This window comes from Mixophyes fleayi, chromosome 8 (genome assembly GCF_038048845.1).
Source record: "Mixophyes fleayi isolate aMixFle1 chromosome 8, aMixFle1.hap1, whole genome shotgun sequence".
In the NCBI taxonomy this organism is placed as follows: domain Eukaryota; kingdom Metazoa; phylum Chordata; class Amphibia; order Anura; family Limnodynastidae; genus Mixophyes; species Mixophyes fleayi.
In genome coordinates, this window is record NC_134409.1 from 114,085,734 (window position 1) to 114,106,549 (window position 20,816).

The window sequence follows — 20,816 nt, forward strand, 5'->3', positions numbered from 1 at the left end:
AGTATTTACCTTGTGCATTAATTTTTATTATTGTTTCAGAGGTGTATTCTTATAATTCAGTGACTGTTCCTGCCCATGTACACAAATGTGCATAGATTTTAACACAGTTTATCTCCTTCTTTGACCATTTGACATGCTGTGTGGTATAATACGCATGTACAAAGGACAAGGGCAGATCATCATCATCATCAGTTATTTATATAGCGCCACTAATTCCGCAGCGTTGTACAGAGAACTCATTCACATCAGTCCCCATTGGAGCTTACAGTCTAAATTCCCTAACATACACACACACACAGACAGAGACTAGGGTCAATTTGATAGCAGTCAATTAACCTACCAGTATGATTTACTGTGTGGGAGGAAACCCACGCAAACACGGCGAGAACATACAAACTCCACACAGTTAAGGCCATGGTCTGGAATCAAACTTATGACCCCAGCGCTGTGAGACAGAAGTGCTAACCACTGAGCCACCGTGCTGCTCATAGATTTACTATATTACCTGCTGCTACTTCAACCTAAGTTTCAATCATAAGTAAATATGTTTATTTTTGCCTAAAACACCACAAATGTAAACCATGAAGCCCTTGTTTCCGATCACAATAAGAGTCCCCTAGCTGACGGGAAAAATTGGATGGAGTCTAGCCTGTCCACTTGCAGTCTCTGCATGGCGTTGTAGGGATCTTTCTGTGTGTGGGATACAAAGGATTTGTGGGGCATACAATTTTTTAACGTTTTCTAATGCTTTAATTAACTTGCAGTGGGCTTTAGATTATGTGAGGAAAAGAGGGATCTCAGAGTGTCAGGATCTCTGACTAGGCTGTACACCCTCTCTCTTTGGTTCAGGGCAGGAAATAAAGGCTCTTGGAATCTGCCACTAGCCAAGCCTCTAGCAATCCCAGTTGTACTGCAGCACAGCTAGGCTGCCTACAGCCACTAAGCAGGGAGGCTGCTTTCAAAAAAAGCACACAGAGGGGACTTCATCACTTCCTACACAGGGTTTACCTATAGATCCATCCTTTGCACTCAGAGATTGACCAGTGCTGATCACCTCCCCTATTGGCTGTGACCTATACCAATGATGTGCTGCTACCATAGTGAGCTCCCCTAACATATATCAGAGCCCTCAACACAGCCAGATCTTACTGACATAAGACATCAATCTTGCTAGGCCTCTAACAGGCCTACTAAAAATAGAGATCAAAACAAGTATATATATAGCAGCGCCCATATTAACAATACCCCCCTTTATTTTAATACTTTAAGTTATTACTATAAAGTCAATGTGTAGCCTAAGACAGAAAGGGAGTGTTTCAAGTATGGAATATCTAGAAAATCTGAAAGTTCACAAACTGGGACAGATTGGCCATGCTGCTAATCTGTTTAAGGCATTCCCAGACCTGGCTAAACCCACCCACATTATCAATACCACATGCCTAAGTGGCTAAGACCTGTCCCTTTCAAACCCCCCAAAAATCTGAACTGTCCCAGATTTTTTGGGGTATGCTATGGACACTGTGATTTTATGGAAGTGTCAGATATGATGTTTGAAGTTGGCTTCCGGGAGACTGCCGCAGGAGGTGGGTGTGACGGGGGAGGCGGGGCTCCAAAATTTGCGTCATTTTGGGCCCGTCCCCGTGACGTAATGACACAATCGCGGCATTTTACAGCAGGGGGCGGTTCCAAATGCAGCGATTCCCGGTTTTGGAACTAATTCTGCCCACTTCACTAGGAATTGGGCAGAATGCGGGTGATTGCCACACTCTCCCGGGTGTCCATGAGAGTTGGCAAGTATGGTTTAATGTTATACTAAGATGGTAGATTTGTTTTAGTGAAATATCCGCTTGTGGGTATATATGTTTGTGCATATCTCTGCAGTAAGGATGCATTTAAACTTTGAGATCTATAGGCGTCCTATCACTGCAATAAGCCAACATCTATTCTGCAATGTATACAGATACATCTTTATGTTTGCAAACAAGGAATTTAGAGGAGTATGGGTATGAATTGCAAAGCACTATGGTTTTTAATATAAATAAGTTATACTATTTCACACATACCGTCATGTATATAAACCATTAGATCAGGGTTGTCCGGCCCAGCACGCCTGTAAATGTGGCCCAGAAGGAGTTTTGGTTATCGCAAGGGGGCAGCGCTCTTAATGGAAAAAAGAAACTACTTACCTTTCAGTCACGCGGTCACATCAGCTGGTACTCCGGCTCCCACCCTTGTCTCCTCCTCCGTGCGGCGCTCACAGTGAATGTCAGACGTGATGTCATCACACCCAACATCCATTGCGGAGCGCAGCACAGTGGAGACACCCGCGCGAGAAGAACAATCAGCAGCACAGAATTGGAGAAAAGAAGAGAAGAGGACAGGAGAACAAGCCGATTAAAAGGTAAGTTAAGGGGGATTTTTTTTATTATTTCAAGGGACGCTGACCAGTGAATAAAAGTCACCTGGTCCTGGAGCATCATGGACCTTATCTCCCTGCTACATACTTCTACTTGTATTACTAATGGGGCATTATATATTATTCTCTTTAATTTAAGTTGTTATCCCTTAACTAACAAAGTGGTGTTATTATCAAAACAGGTGACAATTTGGGGTCACAGTGGTGTATAAGTCAGGTACCGCAGGCCTGGTCAGGGCACCCTGATATACAATGCCTGGCTTAAATGCACTTTATTGATATTGCATGGAAACAATACAAAAAGTGATTATAGTATAATAACTAGAGAGGATTTTTTGAACAGGGCGATTGAAAGGTAAGTATAGGGGGATTTGAAAAAAAGATATATATATATATATATATATATATATATATATATATATATATATATATATATATATCACTTTTTTTCTCATATATATGTTAACTATGTTTTCTATGGTTTTTTGGATGATCAGCTATCGTTATTGTTAGTGTATCTTATGTGCGGCCCAGACCAACTCGTCGTCTGCCAATGTGGCCCAGGGAAGCTAAAAGGTTGGACACCCCTGCATTAGATTACTATGAAGCGTAAACAAAACATCAATATTCTATGTCATGTATGATATTGTAATATTTTCCTTTTTTATGGCAAATCTCCTACTGTCTGATGCCACAAAGTGAGTTCTGTAGTATCTCTTTTTTATTGTTCACACAAATTCCTGCAGCTGGCAGAATGTAAAGACCCCAGGCAAAACTTCATCATGCATATTGGATGACTAATGCAATTATGTCCCATGGTTTCTCTAATAAGATCTCAGAGCAGACAGGTGCTATGAAATAATCCCTACTGTAGAAAGCACTGAATGATTGTCATATAAACCCTGGTTTTAATTTGCATATATAATAAAAAAAAAGTGTGGTGTTTTAAACCCATCAATGTTTGTTAAACAGCAGCCCAGTACAACTTGATGATCTCATTAATATATTGCTCAACCTCATCTGATATTTTTTTTAATCACTATGAGAAAACTTATGACACGTTACAATGTAGTCCTTTTTGTTTTGTTTATTGAATCGTACAACAAACATCCTGCTTGGGGAAGACATGTAGTCAAATTCTGAATTGTTGTTTGTGTGCTGCAATTGTGCAATTCGTTACTCAAGTGTGCATATTCTGCCAAGGCAAAAAGGTAAATATTTGTGTATTTGGAGTAATCTTCATTTTCTTCAAAGCAATATAGTTTATACTTTAAGATACCTAAGTATTTTTAAAATTTGGTGACATCATTTGATTATTTATTTAAGTATACAGAAACCTCTCTGAGTGTTACATACATGCAATAAAAACTATACACTCAGATTGGATGAGTTTTATCTCAATCATCATCATAATTTATTTATATAGCGCCACTAATTCCGGAGTGCTGTACAGAGAACTCACATCAGTTCCTGCCCCATAGGAGCTTACAGTCTAAATTCCCTAATACATACATAGACACTAGGATCAATTTCATAGCAGCCAATTAACCTACCAGTATATGTTTTTGGATTGTGGGAGGAAACCAGAGCACCTGGAGGAAACCCACGCAAACACGGGGAGAACATACAAACTCCCCTTCCCCTACAGAATCCTTTTCAAACTCCTCACCACCACTTACAAGGCTTTCTCCAACTCTACTGCCCCTTATATCTCTAACCTCCTCTCCATTCACACTCCTGCCCGCTCCCTGCGCTCGGCCAACGACCGCCGCCTCTCCTCCACTCTTATCACCTCTTCCCACTCCAGAATCCAAGACTTTTCCCGTGCAGCCCCCCTTCTCTGGAACGACCTCCCTCGTTCCATCCGTCTCTCTCCTAGTCTGTGCTCCTTCAAACGTGCACTCAAAACTCACCTCTTCCTCAAAGCCTACCATCTACTTAACCCCCATCTCCTCCCTTTAGCTCATCTTCCCTTCTCTCATCTTGCCTCAACTGGCTCCTCTTGTGTCTGTTTACCCTCCCTTATGTAAGCTCGCATGAGCAGGGCCCCCTCCCCTCCTGTCTCCACACCTGTTCTTCCGCTCCGTCTTTACTGCATATGACTAGCCGGAGTTTCTTAAGTGTTGGTACTTTTTGTTCATTGTTCTGTATGGTTTCACCCTGTATAGTCTACTGTTAGTACTGTGTGCGGCGCTGCGGATACCTTGTGGCGCCTAACAAATAAATGATAATAATAATAATAATAACAATAACTCCACACAGATAAGGCCATGGTCAGGAATGACCCCAGTGTGAGGCAGAAGTGCTAACCACTAAGCCACCGTGCATTTGTTTTGTTGCCTATGTGATGTAATTCTAGTACTTCCCATGATTCTTCACTGTAGTGTACATGTTCTGCCAGTGTAAGTAGGGAAACCTTTGCATGTGTTTGGTAATCTTTTTATTTATTTCATTGTTTTTATTTATATGCAATTCTATTCATACAAATGCAATGTACTGAGTGCAATTGACATCATCTACAATCAACAATTGTGATTGGTTTGTAAAAGATTGTGATGTGTGGGTTGCTTTACATCCACCTTGCAAGTAACTTGGACTTATGCTGCAATTAATACCTTAATTGGGACACCCAACAGAATAAACATCTGAGTTCATAAAAGTATGATGTCTTGTAAAGTGGAAAATTGGTATTTATATCAACACATGGGTTGTATAATTTCAATCTTTTTGGGTGATTCCTGTTTAATGATGCCCTCTAAATAATTGGAAATATTAATTACATTTAGATTCTTTCCCCATGGATGACCATGTGTCCAACCCACCCCTTAAGAGGCTAAAGCTGCTGATACATAAAGGGCCGGATTTACCACTAGCCAACCTAGGCAATTGCCTAGGGCCCAGCGGTCCCCAGAGGGCCCTCCCAGGGCCGGCGGTGAGACCACCTTTTAAAAATGGGACACTACTTATGGACCAGTGCTATATACTTGCCCCCCAAGGCTAAAGTCTGCCAGCCAGCCCCTGAATAGGGGTATATGTTATGCTAAAAAACTATAGTGCTATGGATTTTTTCAGGGAGGGGGCCCCAAACCAGTATCTTGCCTAGGGCCCTATGAGGTCTAAATCCGGCTCTGGATACATGCAGCAAACCAGTCAGTCAGTTTTAAACCAAACTTACCACAAGTCTTTCGGCTTAAAACGACTGCAAATCTCGCAATTGGTCATATGTCAATTGGGACTGGACTGGGGGGAGGGTGGAATTATCTTCATGCAGTTAACACAACAGGATAACATGAAGGGAGGATCTGTCATTCCCTATTAATGTGTCTGTTTTTATTATCATTACCCAATATCCCACTGAGTATTTTGGTCCCTTTATTTACTTGTAAAGCTGCTAATCTCCTCTATGCCGATGAGAGCAAGAGACAGACTGAGAAAGTCGTTTTAAACTAATAGTCAGCAGCTCTACGGACATATGTGATGTCTTATAAATAAAGGATAAGAATAAGAATGGCTGTGCTGTTATTGTGCACCATAAATTAAGATTTTCTAATTCAACAATGTAAAAAAAACAAACCTGAATAACATTAAATATCTTGTTTATGCTACAATATACTTGCTTACTATCAGAAGATAATGATTGCATATATTTTGACTTTGTATGCTCTCATGAATTTATTTAGTTATACTAGTAGTGAAATCTAAAAATAGACTCCTTATCTTTGTAATGTTTCAAATGCAAATGATTGTATTGAGTGTTATGAGAAGCCTATGTACACAGCAATTCTGATGGCCAGTTAGGCCCCATGTGGCTAAATTGAATGTATATCTCAGCGTGGATATGGTCCTTTACTGGTAATAACTAACCAGTTATCCAGTGTACAATAGACTTGGAGTTTTGGAAAGCAGATCAAAAGTAAATCAATCAATCATGCAGGCCACACATGCTGCTATATTGCAGCCGGTATCAGGCAACTGGCCCAATATTGTGGCATCTGCCCAAAGACAACCATAATGCCCCGCCCACAAGACCTGATGAGTCATCTACTGCTTCTGTGAACATTCTGTTGATCTGATTGGCTACAGGTTGTTCTATCCCACCCACTTTAAGGATATCCCTGACCAGCATGAGTTGAAAATTTAATACAATAAGGTGTTAAGACCCTAGTCATACACACATTCAAAATGACTATTTATTGTGTTACAAGATAATGTACAATTACATTATCAGTACAATTTAAAGTACAATTTTTGTACTTTATACAAATTTGACAAAAGTACTAATTAAAGTAAAAATATGATGCAAAAAAAAATCTCTGGTTGACTGGTAAATAGTTGTGATCATTAATCTTTATATTGCTGTCAAATATTGTATATCCTTGATTATAAAACTGAAGCTGTACATTACCATTTAAATATGTTCAATTAATTGCAGTATAGTTATAGTTTTATTTCTGTACTGAATTTCACCGATTAATTTCACACATGCAATTAAAATGACTGTAGTGAATACAGCACATAGGAACTGTCTATTACAGTGAGGAATGTAATCACTGTGCTGTATATCAGACACAGCCTTAGAACAAATATTTTCTACCAAGGTGACAATGTATCAGTAGGCTCCACTGCATCCAGGAGCCCCTCTTAGAATCTGGATTCCTTGCTGTAAACTGATCTATTTTTATTATTACCATTTATTTATATAGCGCCACTAATTCCGCAGCGCTGTACAGAGAACTCACTCACATCAGTCCCTGCCCCAATGGGGATTACAGTCTAAATTCCCTAACACACACACACAGACAGACACACAGACTAGGGTCAATTTGTTAGCAAACAATTAACCTACCAGTATGTTTTTGGAGTGTGGGAGGGAACCAGAGCACCCGGAGAAAACCCACGCAACGACGGGGAAAACATACATACATACAAACTCCTCACAGATAAGGCCATGGTCGGGAAATGAACTCATGACCCCAGCGCTGTGAGGCAGAAGTGCTAACCACTTAGCCACTGTGCTGCAATTTCTATATAGGGGTAAATAAGTGTTCAAATACATACAGTACTTATATATGACTGGTTTGTGTCATGTGAGTTTAGCCTTGTTTTTTTTATCAGAGCGCTGTACAAGTATTTCCGTGAAGAGGGCCACATATAGGTACTAAATGTTTAGGTCTCAAAGCTGCATAACCATGTTGAGCTAATTTGTTCCCTCCACTTCCTGAAGCCCTGGGAAAGGGGGTGATGATGTGGAGGCGGGTTATGAGTGGAATTACCAATCAGAAGCTGCAATCACTGAGAGTATGGCTTCTGATTGTTCCTCTAACTCTCATCCCCCGTTCACAGCCATTTTTACATGGCAAATTGATATGTTCTGCCACTTAGATGCAGCTTTAAGATTTTCCAGGTAAGAGGTTTTTCGTAAATTTGGAGCGCTATGTCTTTAATACACTAGACTTATTTCCTCCACAGTGTAGAAGAAACTGGACCAATTTTTTTTTTTACAAGATTTGTCCTTAGAAATGTCCCTGTTTTTCTGTATTGACCAAATGTACAGTATAACTCCTCTTTTTTTTATATATTATTGTTGTATATTTTTTATTGCGGCACAGTGCAGCTCAGTAGAGGAAAAGCATACATAAAAAATAGTGACATTCAAGGTAGCAATAAAATAAGTGCGGATGTGAAACAATGGCAGAAAGGACCTTGCACCTGAGAGCTTACAATCTAGCGTTGAATGCAATTGTCACCATCTTTATTCTCTGGGTTTTAAACTGCAAAAAAAAAAATACATGTTAACTCATTCAGTAAACATGTCTTGGTGTGGATTGTAGTGCACAAAAGTCCATAGAAGAAAATATAGCACAGAGGCTTATATACACTAGCTAATCAGCAGTGTTACTTGCAATTATTTTTAAATCTTTTCAGCTATCTACTAGCACATAACTTAGAGGCAGAATCGAAACACTGTATTTTAATCTGGAGCTGTAATAAAGTTTTCTGCATGTGTACCAAGAAACTGGAGAACTGGCAGTGCTATTTAATTAGGCTCACAGTCTATAAAACCATCATCCCGCACATGACACCTCTGCACATCCTCAAGGATAATTAATGGAGAAAGACTACAGGAACCGATAACATCAGAGCTGATGTATAACAGGGAAATCCTGGACAGTTTGACATGGTTGGGAGATCCCAAAATACAGCTACATTAACCAGCTAACTGGCATTCTCTTCTAGGGCATTACAAGGCATACTTGTGGCATTAAAGAGTGACCCACTAAACCTAAACTACATCGTTACTACGGTAATAGCTGTGCACGATTCCCTTTACTACGGTAATCTCAATGCCGATTTGCAAAAATATGCTTTAAAATTACAGTAGTAATGGTAATAAAGTGCAGCTATCACCATAGTAAGGATAATAGTGCACGGCCCACATTGTTCTAAAGAACAACTCGGGGAATTGATTTTTTGCCCCTATATCTCCACATGAATGGAAGATTAGGACATAATGGGACATATTCATTTAAGCGTGAAGTGCCTTCGGAGCGGACCAGAAGGCATTTTGTGTTACCGTGGCATTGCGGATTTCCCTTCGGCCCCCATAGGGTTGCTGTGCGCAGATGCAATGTCCGCGGTTAATTGAATATGCCCCAATAAAGCTCTCCCATAATCTTCCAAAACCATGCCCAGTTCTTCCAAATTCCCAACCAATCTCGCCCCTAGCTCCTCTCAACCTCACCCACATCCTTACCAGGCCAGACCCTTTGTCTGAAACCGATAATTGGGAATGTTGGGAGTTATGATATAGGATGTGTTTCTGGTCATGTTATATCTTTCTAATCATCCAAACACAGGGTAAAATTTACTAAACTGCGGGTTTGAAAAAGTGGAGATGTTGCCTATAGCAACCAATCAGATTCTAGTTATAATTTATTTAGTACATTCTACAAAATGACAGCTAGAATCTGATTGGTTGCTATAGGCAACATCTCCACTTCTTCAAACCCGCAGTTTAGTAAATATACCACAGTGTTTACCATTTGAAAACTAGCTGTTGAGAGCCTGTGGTGCTGAAAAAACCTACATCAGCTTTCCCTCAAAGCCTCCATGTGTTTGCATCCTCTAATATCTAAATTTGGTCAAATACAAGAATCCAGATCACTTTGTAATTTAGCCATATTTAGCCTTTTACAGGCTTTGATAAATCTAACCCTTACCCTTTAAACCAAAAGAACTAAAAGACATCATGGGGTTAAATATGGTTATGTGTTGAGTTGAACTTGAAACAAGTTGTATATATATATATATATATATATATATATATATATTTATTTATTATTACTAATAATTAGTGGGAAATATATATATTAAGGGAAAAAAATGTTTGTTTGCTGATGAGGCAATTATTATTTATCAAAATAACTATATATATATATATATATATATATATATATATATATACAAGTTACCCCGTGCATGATACTTTTTTGTCAAATAATGTCAGTATACCAAATTTCAGGTCATTCGGATGAGCCCTTTCTGAGAAAATAGTTTTTTCCACACACACACACACACTAACACTTGCCGCTACACATACAGGGGCGGATCTAGAAAATGTTTGTTCCCCGGGGGGGTGTGCAGGTCCGCTCGGCAGTGTCAGGCAGGGAGTGTGCTGCCCGGCTGCTCTGATTGTGTTTAAAACCCAGCAGCACACTGTCACTGCCAAACGGACCTGCACATACTGTCGGCAGCAAACCCCTGCTAGGGGGGGGGGGGCGATTGCCCCGATCGCACCCCCCTGGATCCGCCACTGTACACATGTGTGTTCATGAGGTAAAATTACCTCACAAAAATGAGTTTGACCCCTCAACTCGTCAATAATGTCAGTATAGCAAATTTCAGCCCTTTTTGAGGGTTTTTTTCCACACACACTAAGAATTTAGTAGGTCAGTGTATAACTCCGCCCAGCAGGTGGCGCTGCAGCTTGGTTTTATTTTTTCCACACACAGACAGACTAACACACGCCACTAAGCATTTATATTATAGATATATATATATATCTATAATATAAATGTCTAGTGGCGTGTGTTAGTCTGTCTGTGTGTGTGTGTGGAAAAAATAAAACCAAGCTGCAGCGCCAATTGCTGGGCGGAGTTATACACTGACCTACTAAATTCTTAGTGTGTGTGGAAAACAAAATTCAGAAAGGGCTGAAATTTGGTATACTAAGATGTTTTTAATTTGTTAATTTAATTTGTTAATTGTTAAAAGTGTTTATAAAGATTTAAAAAATATATATATATATTTCTTGAAGGAGAAGTGACAGTTGGGAGTGGTTGGTGGTTGCCGGAGGTGACAGTGGGGAGTGGTTGGTGGTTGCCGGGGGTGACAGAGCGAGAGGAGGAGTGATGTTGTTTTGTTAACCCTTCCACTCAGTGCTCTCCTGTTCCTAAATACAGTGTGCACAAATCTTTTCCCATTGCTATACAGTGTATTTGTCCCTTAGAGCAGTCTTGGTGTAGTGTACCTGGCTTCTAGTGTACTGCTGTGTGTGCATACATTGCATTTGTCCCCAAGTGCACTCCAATGTGTAAATACTGTGTATTTGAAGTCCAATGCTCCACTGTATGTATTTAAAGAAGCAGACCTTCCAAGTCTCACAGTCCGACATTTGAAGAAATAGTTATGACTGATTAACACGGAATGTGTTTTGTCATACTGTGCACATTAGATATTTACATTTTTGTTGTATATCAACTCTGACAGAGTAATAGGTGTAAATTTATCAAGCTGCGAGTTTCCGGTGGTTTGAAAAGTAGAGATGTGGCATATAGCAACCAATCAGATTCTAGTTAACATTTATTTAGTACATTCTACAAAATGACAACTAAGATCTGATTGGTTGCTAAAGGAAACATCTCCACTTTTGAAACCCGCTGGAAACTCGCAGCTTGATAAATTTACACCTATCCCTACTGTGCAGCATGGCTGTGGGAGCATGAATGCTATGTGGATGTCTCTGCTTCAGGGCCCAGAAAACTTTTTAAAATAGCCAGCAAAATGGATGGAGCAAGATATTGACAAATCCTGGAGGAAAACCTATCTCAGTCTGCCAGAGACCTAAGACTTGGAAGAAAATGTACATTCTAACAAGAGAGTAACAAAAATCATACAAAATTACAAAATGCCATTAGAATGACTAAAATCCATAAAAAATCAATGTAGTGTGTCCCTGTCAAATCCCAGACCAACTAACTGCACTACAGCTATATATATATATATATATATATATATATATATATATATATTTTTTTTTTAACAGCAGGTTCATTTAACTGTTGTTTCGCTCTAATTTAATACATTCATTTTCAGCACTCTATGCTAATTTGTTGCCTACAATTTCCTTGCAAAAAAAGACAAATTGTCAGATCTGCAAGGTATCTGGTCCCTCAATGTCTCCATGTGGGTATATGTGTATTAGTCCCCCAGTGCTCTCCTTATATACAGTATTACCCCCAGGTGCCCTCCTTATATACAATATTACCCCCAGGTGCTCTCCTCTTTGTACATGATGTTTAGTGCTCTCCTCATATACAGTATTACCCCCCGTATGTACATGAAGTGCAGCGCTCTCCTCATATACAGTATTACCCCCCTGTATGTACATGAAGTACAGCGCTCTCCTATGTGCACATGAAGCGTAGCGCTCTCCTCATATACAGTATTACCTCCTGTATGTACATGAAGTGCAGCGCTCTCCTCATATACAGTATTACCCCCGTATGTACATGAAGTGCAGCGCTCTACTCATATACAGTATTACCCCCTTATGTACATGTAGTGCAGCGCTCTCCTCATATACAGTATTACCCCCTTATGTACATGAAGTGCAGCGCTCTCCTCATATACAGTATTACCCCCGTATGTACATGAAGTGCAGCGCTCTCCTCATATACAGTATTACCCCCTGTATGTACATGAAGTGCAGCGCTCTCCTCATATACAGTATTACCCCCTGTATGTACATGAAGTGCAGCGCTCTCCTGTATGTACATGAAGTGCAGCGCTCTCCTCATATACAGTATTACCCCCTGTATGTACATGAAGTGCAGCACTCTCCTCATATACAGTATTACCCCCCTGTATGTACATGAAGTGCAGTGCTCTCCTCATATACAGTATTACCCCCTGTATGTACATGAAGTGCAGCGCTCTCCTCATATACAGTATTACCCCCTGTATGTACATGAAGTGCAGCGCTCTCCTGTATGTACATGAAGTGCAGCGCTCTCCTCATATACAGTATTACCCCCTGTATGTACATGAAGTGCAGCGCTCTCCTCATATACAGTATTACCCCCCTGTATGTACATGAAGTGCAGCGCTCTCCTCATATACAGTATGACCCCCTGTATGTACATGAAGTGCAGCACTCTCCTCATATACAGTATTACCCCCCTGTATGTACATGAAGTGCAGCGCTCTCCTATGTGCACATGAAGTGTAGTGAGCTCTCCTCATATACAGTATTACCCCCTGTATGTACATGAAGTGCAGCGCTCTCCTATGTGCACATGAAGCGTAGTGCTCTCCTCATATACAGTATTACCCCCTGTATGTACATGAAGTGCAGCACTCTCCTGTATGTACATGAAGTGCAGCGCTCTCCTCATATACAGTATTACCCCCCTGTATGTACATGAAGTGCAGTGCTCTCCTCATATACAGTATTACCCCCCTTTATGTAAGTGCACCGCTCTCCTCATATATAGTATTACCCCCTGTATGTACATGAAGTGCAGCGCTCTCCTGTGTACATGAAGTGCAGCGCTCTCCTCATATACAGTATTACCCCCTGTATGTACATGAAGTGCAGCGCTCTCCTCATATACAGTATTACCCCCTGTATGTACATGAAGTGCAGCACTCTCCTAATATACAGTATTACCCCATGTATGTACATGAAGTGCAGCGCTCTCCTCTGTGTACATGAAGTGCAGCGCTCTCCTCTGTGTACATGAAGTGCAGCGCTCTTCTGTGTGTACATGAAGTGCAGCGCTCTCCTCATATACAGTATTACCCCCTGTATGTACATGAAGTGCAGCACTCTCCTATGTGCACATGAAGCGTACTGCTCTCCTCATATACAGTATTACCCCCTGTATGTACATGAAGTGCAGCGCTCTCCTCATATACAGTATTACCCCCTGTATGTACATGAAGTGCAGCGCTCTCCTCATATACAGTATTACCCCCTGTATGTACATGAAGTGCAGCGCTCTCCTCATATACAGTATTACCCCCTGTATGTACATGAAGTGCAGCGCTCTCCTCATATACAGTATTACCCCCTGTATGTACATGAAGTGCAGCGCTCTCCTCATATACAGTATTACCCGCTGTATGTACATGAAGTGCAGCGCTCTCCTCATATACAGTATTACCCGCTGTATGTACATGAAGTGCAGCGCTCTCCTCATATACAGTATTACCCCCTGTATGTACATGAAGTGCAGCGCTCTCCTCATATACAGTATTACCCGCTGTATGTACATGAAGTGCAGCGCTCTCCTCATATACAGTATTACCCCCTGTATGTACATGAAGTGCAGCGCTCTCCTCATATACAGTATTACCCCCCTGTATGTACATGAAGTGCAGCGCTCTCCTCATATACAGTATTACCCGCTGTATGTACATGAAGTGCAGCGCTCTCCTCATATACAGTATTACCCCCTGTATGTACATGAAGTGCAGCGCTCTCCTCATATACAGTATTACCCCCTGTATGTACATGAAGTGCAGCGCTCTCCTCATATACAGTATTACCCCCTGTATGTACATGAAGTGCAGCGCTCTCCTCATATACAGTATTACCCGCTGTATGTACATGAAGTGCAGCGCTCTCCTCATATACAGTATTACCCCCTGTATGTACATGAAGTGCAGCGCTCTCCTCATATACAGTATTACCCCCTGTATGTACATGAAGTTCAGCGCTCTCCTCATATACAGTATTACCCCCCTGTATGTAAGTGCACCGCTCTCCTCATATACAGTATTACCCCCCTGTATGTAAGTGCAGCGCTCTCCTGTGTGAGCTCCAGGTAACGAGGGACCAGCTGATCACTCTCTATGGTATTCTGAGCATCTGTCAGTCTCAGCCAATCTGCACCAAGGAGGGAGCTGCTGTCACCCAATGGCAGCCACGCCCAGCCCTCCACCCCGCGAGGGGTAATTTGCTAATCACGTGACCTGGAGCGCAGGGAGTTAATCCTGGCCCCGCCCCCCCGGCAGGTTAACCCTCTCTCCACCACTAAGCAGTGATAGCAGACGGGAGCGGTTGCCATGAGAACCTCGGTCGCCCGGATGTGAAGAGATGCCGGCCGGAGCTGCCAGGGATCGCCCGGTGCCTCAGTGATATGGGGGGCGGGTAGGGGGGCCGGACGGGAGAGTGTGCGAGGCTTGGTGCGGATCTCGGCTTTCACTGAAGGGGGTAAGGATGGACGAGCCGGGGGAGCTGGCTGGAGGTAAGACATCCCGACACCTGACTGTGTTCTCTGCCGTCCTCTCTGTCATCCCAACATCCAATGCCCCATCACGACCCTCAATGTATGTCTATGTTATGTCATCCCTATGTGCCCAACATCCAATGCCCCATCAGGACCCTCAGTGCAATGTATGTCTATGTAATGTCATCCCTATGTGCCCAGCATCCAATGCCCCATCAGGACCCTCAATGTATGTCTATGTTATGTCATCCCTATGTGCCCAGCATCCAATGCCCCATCAGGACCCTCAATGTATGTCTATGTTATGTCTTCCCTATGTGCCCAGCATCCAATGCCCCATCAGGACCCTCAATCTATGTCTATGTAATGTCATCCCTATGTGCCCAGCATCCAATGCCCCATCAGGACCCTCAATACAATCTATGTCTATGTTATGTCATCTCTATGTGCCCAACATCCAATGCCCCATCAGGACCCTCAATACAATGTATGTCTATGTTATGTCATCCCTGTGTGCCCAACATCCAATGCCCCATCAGGACCCTCAATGCAATCTATGTCTATATAATGTCATCCCTATGTGCCCAACATCCAATGCCCCATCAGGACCCTCAATGTATGTCTATGTTATGTCATCCCTATATGCCCAACATCCAATGCCCCATCAGGACCCTCAATGCAACCTATGTCTATGTAATGTCATACCTGTGTGCCCAACATCCAATGCCCCATCAGGACCCTCAATGCAATCTATGTCTATATAATGTCATCCCTATGTGCCCAGCATCCAATGCCCCATCAGGACCCTCAGTGCAATGTATGTCTATGTTATGTCATCCCTATGTGCCCAGCATCCAATGCCCCATCAGGACCCTCAATACAATCTATGTCTATGTACCTGCTGCATCCTTTCCCCTTACAGCCCTTTATTAATGTTACCTGCTGCATATTCATTCATCCCTAATATCCCTCTATTATTACTGGACCTCAGCCCCAACATCACCCTGTTGTACATTCACCACCAATATCCCTGTATATTACTGTGCTGGACAATCACCCCCCAACATCCCCCCATGTATACCCTTCCAGACTGTCCATCTATCTATTGCTGGACTCTCACCCCAGTATGCTTCTATCTACCTTACATTGCTGCATTGTGAGACATTCCTTCCAAAATACCTCCAGCTATATTACCCTGCTGGACCCTAACTTCCACTTTCCACCTGTCTCTATTATATATGGACCCTTACTCCCAAGATCCCCCTACCCGCATTACTCTGCTGGATGCTCGCTACAACTTCCTTTTATGTATATCACACTTCGGACTCTCACCCTTAGCATCCTCATGGACACACATCCCAATGGACCTCTCTCTATGTTATAATGTGTATCCTACCCCCCAACATCCCTCCTTCTCAGTTACACAGCTGGACCCTCACTTCCCTCATCCCTATTTCTATATTACCCTGCTTGACCCTCAACCCCAACATCCTTTATCTCTTACATTGCTGCATCCACCCGTATCCCTCTGTCTAGAGTATATATAATGCCCAGCTGAACTCTTGCCCCCAACATCTCTTTTCATAATCACCCCCCCATCTGTCTATACTATACCTATAATGTTCCTTGACCCCAACTTTTAACATCTTAGTTTATGCATTCACATCTCCATATCACTTTTACTTACTTTCATGCACATAAAAGTCCTGGAAACTAAATTCCCCACCTTACCTACTTGCATGCGTATAAAAAGCGTTGGTCCTTAAAACCTCTACTTATAGGCCAGCTCAGCCATGCTCACATTTATCAATGTATCAGTGCTGGACTTAAACATACCTCTGTATAACGCTGTTGGACCCTTACACCCCTACATTTAACACTGATGGGTCTAAATCACTTCTTTATAAAACACTTCTGGGCCATTCCATCTCTGTATAATACTACTAGACCTTCACAACTCTCTCTATAACAATGCCAATACTTTACATCTCTATATACAGTAACACTGCTGGACCTCTCCATCGTTTCAAAGCACATTGCTGTACTCTTCAATCTCTCCACATAGCACTGCTGAACTTTGATATCTCTCCATATAACTCTGCAGAACTTTCATATCTCTCCATATAACTCTGCAGAACTTTCATATCTCTCCATATAACATTGCTGGACCTTCAAACGGTTATGTGTAAAGTACTGGACTTTTACAAATCTACTTTTTTTCATTCATCGGTTTCTTATATTGCACTCCTTTAGTTGAGGTTACCCTATTACTACCATCGTTATCATTGTCCATTAATTATATGTAGAATTTTCCACACACTGTCGTCTCCAGTTGCAGATAATTTATGGCCAGGAATGAGTTAACACATGGTTACTGCTCTGTCCTATACATGAGCAGCCATGACTTTTTTTTTAATTTCTAGAAAGGAATTAACCCTGGTATTGTTGCTGGCCCGTTATCTTGGGTATTATTCGGTAGATTATCTATCTAGCTCATCATGTTAATTGCACCAAACCTCACTTACGGAGCATCATCTCCTGCATTCATAAATGTGTATTCTTTTTGCTCACGAAGCAGTCCTCTGATTATACACAAGGGTTAATGGATTATGTATAGTGGATTATCGCTTCAGCTATCCTCACCCTCATAAGAAACATATATGCAGATGTGTTATTGCTAGAGAAAGCTCAGTACTATACAAGTCTTTATAGCTAGATTTAATCGTGAAATATATTGTTATGGAGGCTGATTTGATATCTACACTGATATACACCATCTTACAGTGTCTTCATATCACCATCTTCTCTTTTCAGTTTTCTATTGCTAATGAGGGTATATAATGCCGGTGATGTGTCAGTATTCTTTAGTACGTAAGATTGGGTGTTAGAGATTCACTGTGTTTATGTCTCCTTGTATAATATACCACTAAGTTATATACAACCTGTCTATATTACACTCATACAATGAGGAAAGTGTATATGTTTTTTATATGGGTGCTCTGGTTTAGAGGTCATTCAAAGCTCGTGGGTTTGAGTGCACGCTACACTAGTGACAACAAGCATTTGGTGGGGACGATGAAAAGAGACAATGCAGATTTTTAGCCAGTCTTTTCTTCCTCTAGTAGTACTGAAATTAGATTTCTTTTCACACTTTCCATAGGTCTAAACAGAGTTTGAAGGCACCAGTGCACTGAAACTAAATTCAACTTGGTTTTCTCCCTTTAAAATACCAACATACACAGACCATGTATTATGTTCCATGGTACATATCCTAAATGTCAGCATCTCTTCTAGCAAGCAGTGTACCTTTAAGAGATTAATCACAATACACCGAATGTAATCCTTTGTCCTTCTGTGCCTCACGTAACACAGGAAACAGATCTCATGCTTGGAGATTTCTGTGCCATTTCGATTTTTGTACTTTAATTATTTTATCTAGTGGTGTCATTGTAGAGTCAAGACGATGATGGCTTTTGAGCACAGATCTTTTTTTTTTTTTTAAGATTAATATCGGAGTGAATTCCAGCGCTACTGTTACTTGTGTATACTTACTATTTTACATTTCTGTCTTGATATTGCATAGAATGGGAATTACTTGAAAGCTTTTTTGGGTGAGACATTCCCAGAATAATCATTTGCAAGAAACCATATTTATGTAAGCTGAAATTTACGTTACTGTCAGTATGTAGAATCACAATTCTGATGTCTTAGTCTTACAGTGCCCCCAAGTGATCTGTAGGGGTTTCTTTGTAACCCATTGTCTCCCAAAACAATGCATCTGTAATACTGAACACTATTGGGGCTACTGACTGCAACCTGTGTTTCAGTAGCCTCAATATTAACTCTTACTGGTCACCCTCAAACACTTTAGACCATCATGTTGGTTTTCTATTTACTACATTGTTTGTATGATATAAATACAAATCTAAACCCACCATGTGTTTTGCACATTTAACTTTCTTGTATATAGACCCCTTTCCAGTATCTTGAAGCTGTATAAAAATCTTGAATGCGTTGGACCCAAAACATGGGTCACCAAACCGTTAATGGTGAGACTTTATGAGAATTGTTTGCAGATCTATTGTGATCTACTAATGACTTAGAATGTTTCTATAGTCTTATTCTGTGGTCCTCCGTTTCCTATGTACTATATTTTATACTTAATTGTAGACAGCAGTAAAGTAATTAAGAGGAAGGAAATTAATTAAACATTTCAACTGTCACAAAGCTAAGTCTCAGGATGAATTTGTGTCATTGCTGGGAAAAGTTGGGAAGCCCTGATCTATTAATATTTATTTACTTATAGGGTGTCTCAGATCCCGTAGCGCAGAGCACTTGTACACTTTAGGGGCACATTTATCAACCACTGCATAAAATGAAAAATGAAAAATAGTTTTCAATCCTTATTGCATTGATAAGGATTGAACTATTTCTCATATTTAGGAAAAAAGCAACAGAGGAACAGCAGTTCCGAAAAATTGCTGTTCCTGTGAAGTGCAAAACTTACTCACCACTGTCTCTTCACTTCTCACTCCAGTGCGTATGCGCCGATTGAAAACCTCGGGCATGCGCACAAACATCCCTGCACTATACAGTTGCAGAAAGAGAGCGGTGAGTGACAGGGATGGATCACATGATCCCTCCACACATGCGCTGTGAAGCTCTGCTCTTCGGAGCCGAGCTGACAGCACTGAAACTCTTCAATAATGATAATGTATGTGCATACATTAGCATTCTATAAAAACGATATTTTTTTTTCTAGCAAACTTTAGTAAATAGCAATACTGAGCAGTGCTCATACATTGTTATGGGGACTGCTCAGTAAAAAGAAGAGATATGCAGAGCAGCAGATATCTATGCAGTGATGGTAAATAAGAATTTTGCGGTTAATCGTTTTTGGGGATTGAACACACTTTTTAGTTTATATATATAGGCCCCAAAGAGAGACATAAGTAATACAGTGAGCAAGCTCACAAATAAATGAAACCAGTTACACCTAATGGGGCATAAATTAGTCTAAGCACAAATCTGTAGGGGCTCGCACAGAATGTAGCAAAATAAATGACAGGTCATACATGGCAGACAGATAGTAGACAGACATCAGAGAGAGTAGCCTGCCAGTGAGAGCTTACATTCTAAAGGGAGGGGAGGTAAGAGACAGGAAGAGCAATATAGAGTGTAAGCTGTATATACACTGTAACTGCTGTCAAGCAGATACATTACTGTTGGTGATATATAGCACTAATAGTGAGTATATCGCTATCAGTGATAAAAGATAGTCAGATTTCAGCAGAAGCTAATTATGTACACTGTATTTTAAGTAGCTTTACACTCTTGGAAAACAGGTTACATAACCATGTCTATATACTATTACATTTCTGTGGAAAACAACTGTGTCCCAACTTCACTCTATTGGGTATCAGCATGGTGATAAGAAGAGTAGCTGGATAGATGGCCATCTGTAAGTCCTGGGCTTTCTAGACAGTCTTACACATGACAGCCAGTTCCTGATTGGCTGTGGTACTCTCCCAATTGTAAGGAATTGGCTACCATTTGTAGCAGTGCATCCAATCCTGGCAGTGTCTCAACAAGCATCAGCTGTATCCACCCAATAGAGTTCAGAACATAGCTAAATTGCGTAAACAGCTCGTTTCCAATGGCCAAAGTAACCCCACCAAAGTAATATATTGGGGGAAGTTGTATAAACTCTCCCAAGTAGAAAACTAGTTTTAATTTTATCATTGCCATTATTCAAAGGTGTTTTACAATTATAATGTATTGCAGTTTTTGCTGTATTTAGCATATTGTACCCTTTATTAAATTATTCAATTGGGAATCTGCACATAAAGGATACTTTACTATAGAAGATAGTAAAACTGGATACA

At 41.0% G+C, this 20,816-nt stretch overlaps 1 protein-coding gene across 15 annotated transcripts in view; it reads left to right on the forward strand.

The window, feature by feature from the left end:
• The first annotated feature begins 14,709 nt into the window (after nucleotides 1-14,709).
• The window catches only part of CACNA1D (calcium voltage-gated channel subunit alpha1 D), a 291,185-nt gene continuing 285,078 nt past the window's right edge, over nucleotides 14,710-20,816 (forward strand). For 11 of the 15 annotated variants that reach the window (XM_075183227.1, XM_075183241.1, XM_075183235.1 and 8 more), the window contains exon 1: nucleotides 14,721-14,949. In XM_075183227.1, coding sequence (XP_075039328.1) covers nucleotides 14,922-14,949 — 28 coding nt within the window. In that variant the 5' untranslated portion in view covers nucleotides 14,721-14,921. Of the gene's footprint in view, nucleotides 14,950-20,816 lie in introns of all 15 variants that reach the window. The other 4 variants (XM_075183240.1, XM_075183236.1, XM_075183238.1 and 1 more) reach the window with 3 other exon arrangements.